This window comes from Cucurbita moschata, unplaced genomic scaffold, assembly GCF_002738365.1.
Source record: "Cucurbita moschata cultivar Rifu unplaced genomic scaffold, Cmos_1.0 Cmo_Scf00013, whole genome shotgun sequence".
Classification (NCBI taxonomy): domain Eukaryota; kingdom Viridiplantae; phylum Streptophyta; class Magnoliopsida; order Cucurbitales; family Cucurbitaceae; genus Cucurbita; species Cucurbita moschata.
The window spans coordinates 852,522-869,686 of NW_019268529.1; the positions used below are offsets into that span (position 1 = coordinate 852,522).

At 37.5% G+C, this 17,165-nt stretch overlaps 1 protein-coding gene and 2 pseudogenes across 1 annotated transcript; all 3 read right to left on the reverse strand.

The window, feature by feature from the left end:
* LOC111451567 overlaps positions 1-646 on the reverse strand; it is a 6,446-nt pseudogene extending 5,800 nt beyond the window's left edge.
* Positions 647-11,155: 10,509 nt separating this feature from the next.
* Positions 11,156-12,486, reverse strand: LOC111451568 (annotated as a pseudogene).
* Positions 12,487-13,744: 1,258 nt separating this feature from the next.
* Positions 13,745-15,051, reverse strand: LOC111451569 (GDSL esterase/lipase At2g30310-like). Its single transcript, XM_023092043.1, has 3 exons — positions 14,419-15,051; positions 14,055-14,316; positions 13,745-13,923 (listed from the first exon to the last, which is right to left on the reverse strand). Exons 1-3 carry the CDS (start codon positions 15,049-15,051, stop codon positions 13,745-13,747), a joined length of 1,074 nt encoding a protein of 357 aa, XP_022947811.1.
* Positions 15,052-17,165: the final 2,114 nt, after the last annotated feature.

A 17,165-nucleotide genomic window follows, 5' to 3' on the forward strand; every position in this document is an offset into this window, starting at 1 on the left:
AAAAAAAAAAAAAAAAAAAATCATAGATCATTTAATAAATAAAGAAACTAGTGAGAAGGGGTAGAATAACTTGAAACAGGAATCCATTAGAAATTTGTAATACATGCTAACAAAACTAGAAGGCAACGGACCTGATAAAAAAAATGAATGAAGATTCAGGAATTACAAACCAGAAACTAAATATAGAGAGAATTATAAATACTGAGAGCAGTAAAGTTTTTTTTTTTTATACAATAGTAACCAAGTAAAATAAGATTTTTATTAAAAATATAATGATAGATAAATAACATTTTAAAAAATAATATAATTATAGATATATAACATTTAAAGACTTTTAACAATGGACCAAGGTAAATTAGATAAATAATTTTATAGAGTTCAAATTTGAAACTGATGTCATGGGCTCACATAGGTTGACTTGAATTTCAAATGACAGAATCGGACTTTCATTAAGGATATATTCGTGACAACAATTTAAGCTAACCAGGTACGTGACCTTACTATCGACATGGTTATATTTGATGTTGACACGTGCTTGTGGTTTTGCACGTTTCATATATACTGATATGTGCGAATATTTGTGAATCAGTATGCTTATATTATGTTTATGTGATGTTATAATATGTGTATTGTATGATAATAATTATGGTACGATGTGTTCAAGGATATGTTTGAGATAGGATACGGAAGGATGCATAAAATGAAATGTAACCATAGAAGTAAGATACGTTCATGAAACGTTAAGGTTAGGTTACATACCAGAGTGCTATGGGTAGGGGAGATTGATGAAAGAATATGGTTAGGATATGGATAGAAAGGGATAGGTTTGTGATAGATTGAATGAACGATAGTGTTAGGATACGTTCCTGTGATGATATGACTAAGGTACGTTCACGTAACGATATGACTGTGATAGATATAAGAACGTTAAAGGCTATGATAAGTTAGGGAACGATATGACCACGAAGGTCCCTAAGGTTTACCACCATGACATTATACATACAAAAGTTTCATCCCCTCACCTTACCTCCATGACATTATATTCATCCCCTCACCTTACCTCCATGACATTATACATACAAAAGTTCCAACCCCTCACTGCATTACATAGCATAAGTTTCTATCATGATCTGTGTTTAATAATTAAGAGTTACACTGACCTCAGATGCCTAAAGTAAGGGCGGGAACGTTTCCAGAAGGGTCGAAACCTAGTAATCGGTATATTTTTTGTATACCAAGCTGTTAAGTAGAGCCGTCGAGCCAAGCCAAGCCGCGAAGCCAAAACACTGAGCCGATAAGCCGAGAAGGTCCCTGGTGGCGCACAACTCCTGGATGCAGGCTGGTATCATTTGTCTTGGGCTGGGATGGATACGCGGCCCAAAGTCAGTGTCTGACGCGGACTGCAAGACGCGGGCCGCAACAGTGGGCCGCACGTTGGCTAAGCGAGCTCGCGGGTACCCGAAGAACCCGACCTGCGACCCGCTGCTTTGTCTTCCTCACCCAAGAATCCCGATGAACCCTAATCGTAGAGTTCGACTGCCGTTGCCGATGAGACCACTGCCTTCCACTGTCTGTCCCGCATGTTACGAAGTACCCTGGCGTCGATTTTCTCTTACCTAAGGACTCACAGAAGTCTGAAGTCTTGCGACGTTTTCGATTCCTCACCTAAACCTTTTAGCTCCTTCCTCACAGGTACGATAGTGACTCAAAAGGAAAAGACGGCTACTAAGGTACCTAGGGTTTAATATGGTGACTCAAAGGATTAATATGCCCTTGTTGGCAAGGCATGCCTCTCTGGAAATCTCGCGATTTCTGGCGAGATTTAAGGCTTTTTTTTCCCCCCTTTTTGAAACCCTTATCGTTACACCTCATGCATTATGTGTGCTCATGCATTTGGGGGGATGCCCCTATTCCATCACAAGGGTACGGACGTGTACATCCAATGGCAGGACAACAATCGTTATGTTTTGAATAGCGTTGTCGTGACGGTTACTAGTTCTAACGAGTGTCCGGCCTAAGGAGCTCCCAAAGTATGCTCGCCTAACCAGAAAGGTGGCCCAGCAGTGTGCAAACTGATTGGTGAGTCCATACTCGCACATATGGGCTATGTGTAGAGTATATGGTACACGTCTAAATTACCCGTTAGGACGGTACCGTAGGAAAATAGATTGAAAGGATAGGTCCCGTCATTGCATTCACTTGTTCTTGCATTTAACCCCAATAGTGGGGTCAATTATTGAGTATTTCTTTAAATACTCAAGCCATGTGCTACTACATTTTTAGGTTAAGGCAAGACATTCATGTACGGCTGACGAAGACATCACAACTCGAGACCATGGCACATGCATAGGATAGTGATATTTATTTTCTTAGACTTGGGCTAGAATAGGATGTTTTTAACTTAAATGTTTATTTATTTTATTTAATATTTTGTTGTGTCGTTTTTTTTGTAAAGATGTTTTCAAAACAAGTAAGTCAATGGCTGTGATTTAAGATAAGGGTTACGTTTTATGGGATTTAAATGAATTTCCACATTCAATGTTTATGACATGTATACAGTCGCAACCTTAAATTCAGTAGAAAATTTTGGGTCGTTACATTCCTAGTGCTCTCAAACTAAGAAAGACTCAAAGAGTCAAAACAACAGAATAACCTGGAGCCCGCTTTAAGCTAACCATTTTTCATGATATTATGCATGGATCAGCTATATCATGGCGAATTCAGGAGAAGACTTAGTTTATGATTGGATCACAAAACTAGAAGGCAACGGACCTGATAAAAAAAATGAAGATTCAGGAATTACAAACAAAAAACTAAATATAGAGAGAATTATAAATACTGAGAGCAGTAAAGTTTTTTTTATATACAATAGTAACCAAGTAAAATAAGATTTTTATTAAAAATATAATGATAGATATATAACATTTTAAAAAATAATATAATTACAGATATATAACAATTAAAGACTTTTAACAATGGACCAAGGTAAATTAGAGAAATAATTTTATAGAATTCAAACTTGAAACTGATATCATGCGCTCACATCGGTTGACTTGGATTTCAAAGGACAGAACCGAACTTTCATTAAGGATATATTCACGATAACAACTTAAGCTAACCAGGTAAGTGACCTTACTATCGACATGGTTATATCTAATGTTGACACGTGTCTGTGGTTCTGCACATATCATATATACTGATATGTGCGAATATCTGTGAATCGGTATGCTTATATTATGTTTATGTTATGTTATAATATGTGTATTGTATGATAATAATTATGGTACGATGTATTCAAGGATATGTTTGAGATAGGATACGGAAGGATGCATAAAACGAAATGTAACAATAGAAGTAAGATACGTTCATGAAACGTTAAGGTCAGGTTACATACCAGAGCTCTATGGATATGGGAGATTTATAAAAGAATATGGTTAGGATATGGATAGAAAGAGATAGGTTTGTGATAGATTGATAGAACGATAGTGTTAGGATACGTTCCTGTGATGATATGACTAAGGTACGTTCACGTAACAATATGACTATGATAGGTATAAGAACGTTAAGGCTATGATAAGTTAGGGAAGGATATGACCACGAAGTGTTTACAATATGACATGTTTATGATACAATATATTGTGATGTGATATATTATGTTTAGATTGTTTTGTGTGACCATTGAGGTAATTGGTGTATGAATTGCACGTTATGAAATGACATGTTAAAAGCATGAAGCGTCATGTTATGTTTTCTAAATTGTATGTATACAACATGATATGAATATGATATCACAATAAATGAAATGAAATGTAACCCCGTTAGGAATATGTATGATATGTAGACCGAAAAATGAGAAATGATATGTTAAGCATGAAAGATGATAGTGGAGTTATATTCATTAATGATAAATGTAGAAATATTGGGGATCTCATGTAACGCCCCTAATTTTCTCTAACCTAATTAGCGACGTTACCTTGCATTCGTATGACAAAAGTACGAAAATTTATGTAAGAAAACCTCAATAGCGACGACATGTTCATTATTATAAGTAGTTCATATATGGAAAAAACAATAGCGACAACCTAACTAAGAAATAAATCAACATGTAACTAGGATAAATAATTGCAATTTAACTATCATTTGAAAGAGTCCAAACAAGATGCCTACGACACTACAAGCCCTCCCTAAGACTTCCATGGCCTTCGCAGCGTTCACCGTCAGCCGTACATGGGGGCCTTGCCCTTACCGTAAAATATGGGTAGTACGTGGCTTGATTATTATATAAAGTACCTAGTAAGTCCCCCTACCATTGGGGTTAAGCATACAACATACATTGAGAACACATGTCGGTTGCATACAATACACATACATAAGCACAAGTACCAAAAGAAAGAAAACGTGAGGGGGACCTGTCTTCCATTCCTTTCCATGACCTAAGGCCCTTGCTTTGTCTGGGCAGGGTGGATGCATGGTAGCTCCCCACACATGGCCCACGTACGTAACCGTGGGCCCACCATGCGAGTTCGCATGTGGTTCGGGAGTTAAGTCCGTCCATATGAAATATGAATGCTCACCAAGTTTGGTGTCAATCGGACACCGGACGGACAATGCACGACATCGTATGACCACTCACCAAAATCATGTCTACGCTGGGTAGAATGAAAATGGCTCAAAATGTACTATAGGGGTACCATGTGTTGGGATCGATATCAGTCGTTAGCTCTGATACCAGTTGTTAGAATCACACAACAACGTACACGCTCGATTTAGATGAACACAAAGAATGGGATAGAGAAAATTGCAAGGAGAACTCTGGCTAAAAGAATTTTCTCTTTATTGATGACTTTAGGTATGTACAACAAGAGAGAGTACAGAGAATAGAAGAGTACATCTCAAAGCTCTATAGAACGGGATATATATATAGTTTAATTTACTATATATAGCTTTACCAGATTTAACCATCTACTATATATAGCTATTTACTATATATAGCTTTACCCGATTTAACCATCTACTATATATAGTTATTTACCATATATAGCTTTACCGGATATAGCTTTATCAAATATAACCGTTGACTAAGCTATAAATAAGCATTAGGCTCCATAACCTAACAATTCTCCCACTTGGAGACTGATCTAGTCAACCAAGAATTTCACTCTCAAACGACCATGAGCATCTTCACTTCACCATACCATTTGAGGTTTTGCACAACCTCAATATTCCAACATCAACACATTTTGTCAACATGTTTGCTGGATTCTTTGCACCCTCTATCTTCTCCAAACACGCACCATCTTCAACTAACCTCCGAGTGAAATGGTATCGCCTTCTGTGTTTCGAATGATAGACTGGGTTCCTCGCCAACAACATGAGTCTTAGGAGTTTCTTGAGTATCTGCTACAATATCACTATGTGAATCTTTCAGCAACTCAACCTCAACTCCCACTTGCTTCACCTCTGGTTTCTCAGCAAGAGTCTTAGAAGTTTCTTGAGTATCCGCTACAACATCACTATGTGAATCTTTCAGCAACTCAACCTCAACTCCCACTTGCTTCACCTTTGGTTTCTCAGCAAGAGTCTTAGGAGTTTCTTGAGTATCTGCTGCAACATCACTATGTGAATTTTTCCAGCAACTCAACCTCAACTCCCACTTGCTTCACTGTCCCAGTACTTTTCTTCAATTCTCTAACAGTCTTTGTGAAGCTAACTCGTTTATGTTTGCTCATAACGCAGTTCTCACAAGGACTCATAACAATCTCCGCATCAAATACACCTTGTTCATAGCCGACGGTTTTTCGTACATATTTGACAGCGTCTTCAACAGACCTGACGTTGTCTTCTCCTTGATAATGTTGAACACCACGTTTCTGGATAGCGTCAACCGGATCAGCCCCAAGGCTTGTCGATCCTTGAACTTCCACTATTTCGTGGTCATGGTATCTGGCTTCACCCCCAACAGAGGTTCGTGAAGATCTTTCTGGTACAGATAATCTTCAATCTGCATCTTCCAGAAACCGAAATCGGATCCATCGAGCTTCTCAATTCCAATCTTTGAACTTTCCATCTTCACAGATCGTGGTGAATTTCGCCTAGCTCTGACTTCCGCTTGGCTCTGACTTCCGCATGGCTCTGACTTCCGCCTGGCTCTGATACCAGTTGTTGGGATCGATATCAGTTGTTAGCTCTGATACCAGTTGTTAGGATCACACAACAACGCACACGCTCAATCTAGATGAACACAAAGAATGGGATAGAGAAAATTGCAAGGAGAACTCTGGCTAAAAGAATTTTTTCTTTATTGATGACTTTAGGTATGTACAACAAGAGAGAGTATAGAGAATAGAAAAGTACATCTCAAAGCTCTACCGGACGGGATATATATATAGTTCAATTTACTATATATAGTTTTACCAGATTTAACCGTCTACTATATATAGCTATTTACTATATATAGCTTTACTCGATTTAACCATCTACTATATCTATTTACCATATATAACTTTACCGGATATAGCTTTACCAAACATAGCTTTACCGGATATAACCGTTGACCAAGCTATAAATAAGCATCAGGCTCCATAACCTAACACCATGGTGTCAGCTCTCCACCACCCCTGGGCCCTGTGGCCTAAGTGAGCTACCTTGTGGCACATACGTGTGTCACAGTGTGGGCGGGTGTGCCGAGACGAGTGTCTCGGGTGACTTCCTTTGAAATGGATTTTCGAAGAATAGTACCAGATGGCACGGGTGTGCCGGTATTGCGCCCTAGCCCGCATGTTGGAGGTTGCTACAAACACCCGCTATCCGGTACGGTATCCGTAAATGACTCGGCATGGGCACGGGAGGGCCTATGCCTCGATAGAATCCAGATGGACGGATGTTCGGGAAGTCCCGATGAGATGAACGACATGCGAGCCCATTCTCAATGGCATGACCGAACGAGTTATGATGGCCGACGACATCCCGAGACTCGGGATGGTGTCAAGACATATGGGCCCTGTCGATGGAGATTGAGATGGCAAGATGAGGTGCGACGTTGCATTGAGAGACCTTGGCAGAGCCAAGGTCGAGCCGAATGACTTGGCCTAGCATAGAGGCAAGTCGGATGTGTCGCAGACAATTGAACATGCACGCGCAGGCGGCAGGTGTGGTCGAACAAGCCTGGATTCCGCACAAGCGATGTTCGATTGGAGAAGACAAACCTCGCCTAAGGTCCGACGAAGCCACAAAGCCGGCGCGAGAAATATATATATGGGGCTTAATTCCCCTTAAAGGTAGTCGTGAGCGTGTCAAGATCACAACATCGCACGGTAAAAAATGTAGGACCGTGACAGTAGGCGTGCGTACGGCCTGCAACTGGTGCACTCCCACGTGCGTGGTCAGCGCACTACCGATGCGTGAGCGGGCGTGAAACGGCCGTTTTGGCCCATTTGCCCTCTATTTGCCCGATTTTTATCCCAATTCCAATTCTAATACTGTTTTTTTGTGAATAGGCACCTAATTTAAGGAAATCGATATTTTTGGACACCTCACGGGAAAAAAAACGCTATTGAAAAGGCACGCGTCAACCATGTAAGTCACCACCTGGTATTTAGAAAGAAATACTTGTAGGATTCGCTTGGATTACATGCATGCTAGTAACTTTGTCTTAGATTAGCTCTCCATGAATGAATTTAGTCAGATTGATTGTTATGAGTGTATTGGGTGAAATATCTAAGTGTTGTTTGTATGCTTTAAGCTTCCGCCATACGTATGCATGCGTTTAATTTATGTTGGAATTGTGTAATCCGCGTTCCGGGTGCTTGATGGATGAATTCGCCCCCCTGAGCGCGAACTTCGTGTTTTGGGTGCTTGATGGAGGCCATCGCCCTGTTGAGCCAGCATGCCTAGTTTGCATGAATTATAGATTATGAGGTTAGAAGACGGTTGCATGCACACTCTGTTCTTTTCTAGGACCCATTTCTATGATAAGCCTAGGGAATTGCTGTTAGGAGCGATAAGTCGCTCTAACCAGACTTAACTTTCCCCTAGGAACTTAGCAGATTACCAAGGCAACAAGGTACCTCAGGAGTGTTCATAGATTGCTAGGGTGAGAACGGTATCTATAGCTTCGTGGGAGGACCAAGGGTTCCTGACCGGTCCTTTACTGCTCTTAGCCATTTCGAATGGGAAATGTGTCCCCACGTCGTACAGCTCATTAGCTGTATGGGAACGGGTTGGGTCGTGCCTCCCATAGGGGGACTATATGGGCTTAGGGGTATTCAGCACACCCCTAGACTAGAATTCTATGTAGTCCCAGATAGCCATGTAAAGGTAGCGCCTCATAGAGAGATACCAACCATATCAGCTTGGCGTAAGGAACCTCTAGGCGTCTAATGAGAGGACGATGAACCGGTGAAAACCAAGGGGCAAGCTCCAAGGGACTAAGTTAGAACTAGATGTCCTAGAACCGAATTAGGAAACCGTGGGAACTTGTTAAATTAGGATGCGAAGAGAGCCTACAAGTAGGTGGCTTACTGAGTATAATTTTTTATACTCATCCTTGCTATATTTTTCTTTTTCAAGAGTGTCGTCAATCAAGGGCGGGTGTGATTGAGACGGGGATTGTCACAGAGAATGGGTTGTCCCGAGGCGTCAGTCCAGTCTTTGTTTTGTATTTGCATTCTTTCGAAATTTATTTCCAAACTGTTAAGTGTTCTGTTTGTTGTCGTTGAAAAACTTTATTGGAATTAAAGGATTTTCTCTATTTCATATTTAAATCACTTTGTGCATTTGTGTGTTATCTTTAGTCATGGTCCATAGTGATATATTGGGTCGTGACAAGTTTCAAATGATTCATTCCGTTTATTTGTCTTTTTTTTTTCTCTAAAAACAATAATATAGTTTATTTGTTAATTTATATAGTTGAGATCAAGGTACCTACAACAACTACGTGACAGAGAAGTTATCGAGTATAAACTGAAAGGGATATCGACTAAAGAAACTGAGGGGGTATCGATTATAGACCGTAAGGTCATTAAATCTCAAAAAATAATATACAATAATCAATGAGATGCTATGACTTGCATGTAGGAGATTCGGTTGGACGAAAAGTTCAAATGGATCGCGGTGGACAAGAAGGTGTCTGGCTTAGGGTAAAATGAAACTTATATTGTTTCAAATGCATAAAAGGTTTTGTAGTCTTGATCCAACCACTACTAGGCTATATATCACCGGTCACATTCAATTCGATGAAGCTCATTTTCCTGCTGTCCCTAGGTCTCTTTCCTCTTTTCATATTTCAAATTTCTTGGAGCCGCATCTTGACCCTATCGATCCCCCTACCCCTTCTTCACTGCACATTCCTCGATCTAGATCCTCTCCATGTGATATTTGTTATGACCTTGTGGATGAGTATGTGCAAATTGATACTTCTCTTGCAGGTTCCTCTTTGCCACCCTCGGCTCTGATTCACCCTCTATTGAACTTGGTGTTGATTTCTTTTCTTCTTTGGGCTCTGATCCTACGATCACACGAGCAAAAGTTGATATTTTCAGAACTCGTCATCCAACAATTTTTTATGTTTTGAGCTCATTTGGATTTCTTTTTGCTCTTCTTGCATTCATGGAGCCAAGAGAATTCAAATCTACTACTAAGATTCGTGTTTGGATTGCTGCCATGGATGAGGAAATTCGAGCTTTACAACAAATGACACTTAGATTTTGGTTCTTCGCCCGTGCAACACCCACATCGTGGGCTCTAAATGGGTGTTTAACACTAAATATTTGCTCGATGGATCTGTTGAGCATTTCAAGACTTGTCTTGTTGCAAAAGGTTATACTCAGATTTCTTGTCTCAACTACACCCGCATTTTCAGCCATGTTGTTAAAGCTACTACTATCGGCGGCCGTTGTGACGCCTTCAACCCTTCTTACCCAATTTAGCCTTTCTATAACACCGAGGCTACGAAGGTACAGGCGTTCTTAGAAAAAGGAAAAGAAAAGAGGGGCTAGGATTTTTGAAAGAGGAAGTTGAAAAGTGAGATTCAAACTCAAATTTGCAGAGTTCAGGAGGGCTTTTGGTTGAGAATCCTGCACGAGAATTCAAGTCGCTCCATTATCTTCAAACCTACGTGATAATTATTCAAGTCGCTTCATATTTAACGCATTCTGAACTGTTAGTGCATGATCGGAGTACTACTAGAGTAACAATAGAACAGCATAAGAAAACAATCTAAGATAGTACAAATAAGCACGAACAGCAACAATTAACCAAAAAAATGAATACTGAAACTGCCTGAAATGCTATCAGAATGATTTTCTTTTCATTTCTCATATTGTGGGAGTGTACATAGTACAAATAAGCAACCTCCCAGCTCTACACTTAATCAAACAAACATATTCTCCACAAGCCTGATTACTGACAAAAATGGAGACAAGAAAAAACAAAACCGCACGCAAATTGCTACGAAAATACACATTATCAAGAAATGACAAATACTCAAGAATTATCAACAAGCTACAAAGAAGCCGAAATCACTCCGACTCAGAATCAATTGCAGAAAGTGAACGGTCGTTACCAAGGCATAAGGCGCATTCGGATATTTGGCAAGCAGTGTTGTTACAGCTTTGAGAGCATTCGGATATTTGTAAATTGTTAATCAGGATATTAATGTTTCATATGATGATCATGCTGAGTGAATTATAAACTCTAATAAGTAAAAGGCTTGTCGTTTGATTTATATGGAAGAAAATAGTTTTTGTAACTGGTTCAATAAACTGGTCAGCTTAGGGACTTGACTAAATAAAAAGTTAGTTTCTCCCGACTCCATTTCCACATGTTCTAATTTTAAGATTTGAACAATGGGGTCTTAGTTTCTCCGGACTTAGTTTATGACTGGATCACAAATAAATTGATTATTAAATAATTAGTGACAAGTAAAATTAATTAATTCTCGACATACATTTTGATTTAGTCTATATCATTAAAATGAAGAAAAATATACAATTTTATCGACCTTCAAATTTTTGATCGGTAGAATGTATTATTCTCGATGACTAAATTAAAAGAAATACCGTAAATACTTGACCGAAAGAATATTAGCCCGAAATTAATTAAAGATATTTAGATACTAGAGCATTGGTACTAGAACTAAGCTAAAAGATACTCATTGTCAATTTAGATGATTGAAAAATTGCTTGAGAAGCGATTTAGTGACGAACTTGTAGGCTGCTTCAGTCGGATGAATGCTATCCCAAAACATAAATTTTGATGGATCTTTACACGTTGGGATAATTACATTACATAGAGGCCCCGCTTCTACTTATCCAATTTCACAACAACCCTTCTCTATATGCTCAAAACCTGTTCAACAAATGCCCCGAATAAAAAATTAGTTGAAAATGGTTCTCAAACTTTGATTTCTCATAAATATTTACGTAATTAACTTACCATATTTTTTAGGATTATTGACTATATTAATGAGAGGGGTATAAATGTCAGCGTACAAAATCGTGCTTCCACTTAGTTGTGATTGTAAATTGCTGAGTAGCTTTGAAAGCTTTTGGTTGTAGTCTTTGGAATCTGAATTTTGATCCTCCAAACATACTCGGTGGAGGGGATTTTGAAATGATATAGTCTCTTGAATGGGAAGACAACCAACCGGAGGGAGGCCAGCGACGACTATATAACGACATCCAAGTTGGTAAATTTCCTGTTAATTTTCAATTAGAATTATGTTTGAAAATAATAATAATGAAAACATGTCACATACTAGAAAGTTTTTAATGTTAAGATAATTTACCTCGATCAAGCTTTGTTGTCTATTTTGTATAAAACCTTGATAACCGCTAATATTGTATTGTAGTTGTCTTGTCCGAAGGTCGTAGAAATTAATGTTTAAGTCATTAGTTCCTGCACTAATAACAACCAAAGCATTACGAATAATCCTTCTACTTTCGTCCACACCCACAATCCCTTGAAGCCTTTGAATGTAGTTTTTGAAAAGATCAATTTGCTTCATCACAGGAATGACATTGGATATCATAGAAGTCAAATCGTCAAACCCTGAGCCAGCCGATGCAAAACTGACACCTGTTTTGACATCATCATTCAACAGTTCTGGATCCAAAAATGGAGGAACAAGCTCTTTTATGCCTAACTTAGAAGCTATCATATCAGGGATGAGTTTTCCATCACTAAACCTTCCCGTAGCAACATGATCTAGGAAATCTTTGCTGTATGGTGCGTAATTAGCCTTGAAAATAGTGTGAATGAAGTTGTTATTTCCAGTATCCACGGTAGAATCACCGAATATGAGAATAGCGGGAAAAGATGGAAAAGTCTTAGGAGCTAAAGCACCGCATGATTTGCTAAGAAATAACGATCAACTTATGAATAGCGATAGAACAACAATGAAGTAATTAGCTCGTGTCATTCTTGTTTGTGATATCATCTTCATTAATGGGTTGATGTATTTATATGAATTGAAGGATAGAACATCATTATGGTTTTTGTATAGTTTAAGGAAAGAAACCGTTCAAATAAAGAAGAATGTTTTGTTTCTGAATTATTATATACAACAAAATAACGGTCGAATGCAATGGTTTATGCCTTTATTACCTTAAGAAACCAATTTGAACGTAATAAAGTTAATTTTTGTTTTCAAATTAATCCTTTTTAAACTCTTCTAGGTAATAATTAGCAAAATTGTTGTACATAGTTATTGTAATTAATTATTGACAATATGTAATGAGCTAAACCGGATAATATCTAATAGTCGCTTCGAACTATTATAAATGGTATATGAGTCAGACATAATAGACATTATCTCTTAAGCTGTTATAAATGGTATGTGAGCGAGACATAACATACATTATCAATATAACGGACTAATATCTCCTAGCGGTAGACTTGGAGAAAAATATTACATCTACATTAAAAAAAATGGACCAAAACATAGCAAATAGTTGTCATATTGAATGAACATAATTTAGAGATGATTGACATTTACCCTCAACTAAGAGATTTGAATCTCAAATCCATTCTCGAGCCAATCCAACCCAAAAATTTTATGGTTCAACATTGTTAGGTTCCGTATTTCTGAAATGTTCAAATTGAAAATTAATTTTTCTTTTAAAAAATACATTAAGAAATTCACATTATGTCATGTTAGTTAAATAATACGGTAAATTATGCTTGTTTTCCTTCTATTATTCAGTATTTACAAAATATTTTTTTAGATCTCGGATTTAATATCCTCCTACCATATGGTAATTTATAATACATAACGACTTTTATATACCACGAAATGTATATATAGTTAATAACGACTTGTAAGCACAATTTCTAATTTAAATTAAAATGTACAATAGTTCAGTTCGATAGATATTCATATGTCTGTAAGCATACAATAGTTCTCCAAATATTCATTATATTTACTATTTTGTACCTATACAATTTTTTTTTAAAAATAATAGGATCAAATATAAAAATATTTTATTATACCTTTATAAATTGCTTAAGAGTATTTGTCATTCTCAAATAAATAAATAAAAATAAAACGAGATTTTGCTTAGAAATACACTATTTGTGTTCATTTGATCGCGAGAAGTTACATTTACAGACTATGGTTTACGTTAATTAAACTATAGAAATAAAAAAAAGTATTACAAAAGTAGTCTAGACAAGTTTCATTTTAAAATCAGCTAACACTAAAGCCATAGACTTAGAACTCGAAACTATTAAATTTTGATTTAGGTGATTAAAGAAATTGCTTGAGAAATAATTCAGTCATGAATTTGTAAGCTGCTTCGGTCGGATGGACGCTATCCCAAAACAGATATTTTGATGAATCTTCACATGTTGGGGTTAATGCATTACATAGAGGCGCTACTTCTGCCAATCCAGTTCCACAACAACCTGTGTTCGTATGCTCAAAACCTGTGCGACCGAAAGCCCCAAGCAAAACTTAGTTGAAAATGATTCTCAGAACTTGATTTCTCTAAAATATTTATGACATTAGATCATATAAGTTGATAAAGGTTTCTATTTTGATGGGCACTGGCTCTTACCATACTTGTGAGGATTATTGACCATGTCGATGAGAGGGGTGTAAATGTCAGCGTACAATATTGTGCTTCCATGTAGTTGCGATTGTAGATTGCGCAACAACTTTGAAAGCTTCTGATTATAGGATATGGAGTCCGAGTTTTGATCTTCCAAACATATTCGTTTTAAAGGAGGTTGAAACGATATAGTCTCTTGAATGGGAAGACAACCAATAGGAGGGAGGCCAGCAACCACTATATTGCGACATCCAAGGTCGTAAATTTCCTGTTTAGTATGTTAGAGTTCATAAGCTTATGTGAATGAATTTGGATTATTATGCGATCAAATATTGATTAGGGTTAATGGTGTGCATATGGTTTAATTTACCTTGATGAAGTTTTGTAGTCTTTCTTGGATGAAATCTTGGTAACCGCTAATATTGTATTGTAGTTTCCTTACCGGAAGGTCGTAGAAATTTTTGGTAAAGTCATTAGTTCCTGCACTAAGAATAACTAAAGCACTACCAATAATCTTCTTACTTTCATCTACACCTACACTCTCAGTAAGTCTTTGAATATAATTCTTGAACATATCAACTTGCTTCATCATAGGAATAACTTTGGATATCATAGTAGTTAGATCATCAAACCCTGAGCCGGCTGATGCAAAATTAACTCCTGTTTTCACGTCATCATTTGACAATTTTGGATCCAAAAATGGAGGAACAAGCTCCTTTATGCCCAACCTAGAGGCCACCATGTCAGGAATGAGTTTTCCATTACTGAACCTTCCAGTAGCAATATGACCGGAAAAATCTTTGCCATAAGGAGAGTAATTAGCCTTTGTAATGGTGGGAATGAAGTTGTTATTTCCCGTATCTACCGTAGAATCACCAAAAATAAGAATGGCAGGAAAAGATCCAAAATTTTTAAGATCAGAAGCGCTGCACAATTTGCTCATACATAATGACCAAACTATCTTGAGTGATAGAGCAGCAATGAGATAATTCACTCGTGCCATTATCTGTGTTCTTGAAGTTGTTTTTGATATCATCTTTGTCAATTGGTGTATGTATTAATAGGGATTGAAAGATAATAAAAGTAAGCTCTTTATGGTTTCTACATGGAGTTATTTAGTTGTGAGCAATTTAAGGCTGTTGAATGCAATATAGTTTCAAATGGTTCATTCAGTTTATTGTCCTTTATTTTTTCTAAAAAAGAAATATAGTTTATTTGTTAATTTATATAGTTGAGATCAAGGTATTAAAACTAACCACAAGAATCATGACAGAGAAGTTATTGAGTATCAAATTGAAAGGCGTGTCAACTATAGACGGTAAGGTCGTTAATATCAAAAAATTATATACAACAATCAATGAGATGCTATGACGAGCATGTAGAAGATTCGGTGGACGGAGAGTTCAAATGCATCAAGGTGGACAAAAAGGTGTTTCGGTTAGGGTAAAATGAAATTTGTATTTTTTTAAAGTGAATACTAATATTTAATTTTTTACACATAGCGTCATCCAAATGCAAAAGACGTGTAGAACAAATCATATCGACGTTAATATGACTTGAAAAGAAATAAAATGACTCATTGCATTTTCTTGGGTTATAGTCCCCCTTATAAAAGGTTTTGTTGTTTTGATCCAACCACCACTAGGCTATATATCACCGGTCACATTCAATTCGATGAAGCTCATTTTTCTGCTGTCCCTAAGTCTCTTTCCTCTTTTCATATTTCAAATTTCTTGGAGCCACGTCTTCTACCATATTGATCCCCTTACCCCATCTTCACTACACATTCTTCGATCTAGCTCATCTCCATGTGATATTTGTTATGACCTTGTGGATGAGTATGTGCAAATTGATACTCCTCTTGCAGGTTCCTCTTTGCCACCCTCGGCTTCTGATTCACCCTCTATTGAACTTGGTGTTGATTCCTCTTCTTCTTTGGGCTCTGATCCTACAATCACACGAGCAAAAGTTGATATTTTCAGAACTCGTCATCCAACAATTTTTTATGTTTTGAGCTCATTTGGACTTCTTTTTGCTCTTCTTGCATTCATGGAGCCAAGAGAATTCAAATCTACTGCTAAGATTCATGTTTGGATTGCTGCCATGGATGAGGAAATTCGAGCTTTACAACAAATGACACTTAGATTTTGGTTCTTCGCCCGTGCAACACGTGGGCTCTAAATGGGTGTTAACACTAACTATTTGCTCGATGAATCTGTTGAGCATTTCAAGACTCATCTTGTTGCCAAAGGTTATACTCAGATTTCTTGTTTCAACTACACTCACACTTTCAGCCCTGTTGTTAAACCTACTACTATCAGCGGTCGTTGTGATGCCTTCAACCCTTCTTACCCGGTTTAACCTTTCTATAACACCGAGGCTACGAAGGTACAGGCGTTCTTAGAAAAAGGAAAAGAAAAGAGGGGCTAGGATTTTTGAAAGAGGAAGCTGAAAAGTGAGATTCAAACTCAAATTTGCGGTGTTTAAGACGGCTTTTGGTCGAGAATCCTTCACGAAAGTGGCTCAAAACATGATTCTTCATAGATCTAAACTTTTGAATTATCGAAATCGATTAATAATTGAGGAAGAACCCCAGATATGATTTATGAATTTAAGGATAGTATTTATGTTTAAATTACAAGTTTTAGGTGATTGACCAAATCTTGTGAAGAGATCGCAAAGAGAAAATGCTTGAATCCAACAATGGTAAGAATTAAGAAACACCCTTATTTTGAATGAGAATATTTTTTCCGCCCTGGATTGAATTGCATGTTTGATTTGGCTGTTAGAGAAGATATTTAAACCTTATTTTAACTGTGTTTTCACCATATTTGCACTATTTATAAATATTGAAGTTAATGACAAATTTCAAAGTTAAAACCAACTTTAGATATTTTTTACTTGAACAATTGATGACATACCCATAGTAATAGGTTTATTTTAAAAGAAAAATAAGTCCATTACAATGGATGTTAATGGGACTTCTGCGACTATATGGTGGCAGCTACCTTGTGGTGGGCGTGGTGGTGGTGAGGGCTTGGGGCACCTTCTTTGTGGTGGGCGTGGTGAGCATGGTTGGCGTGCTCGGGGTGGTGGGGGTGGTGGGGGTGGCGGATT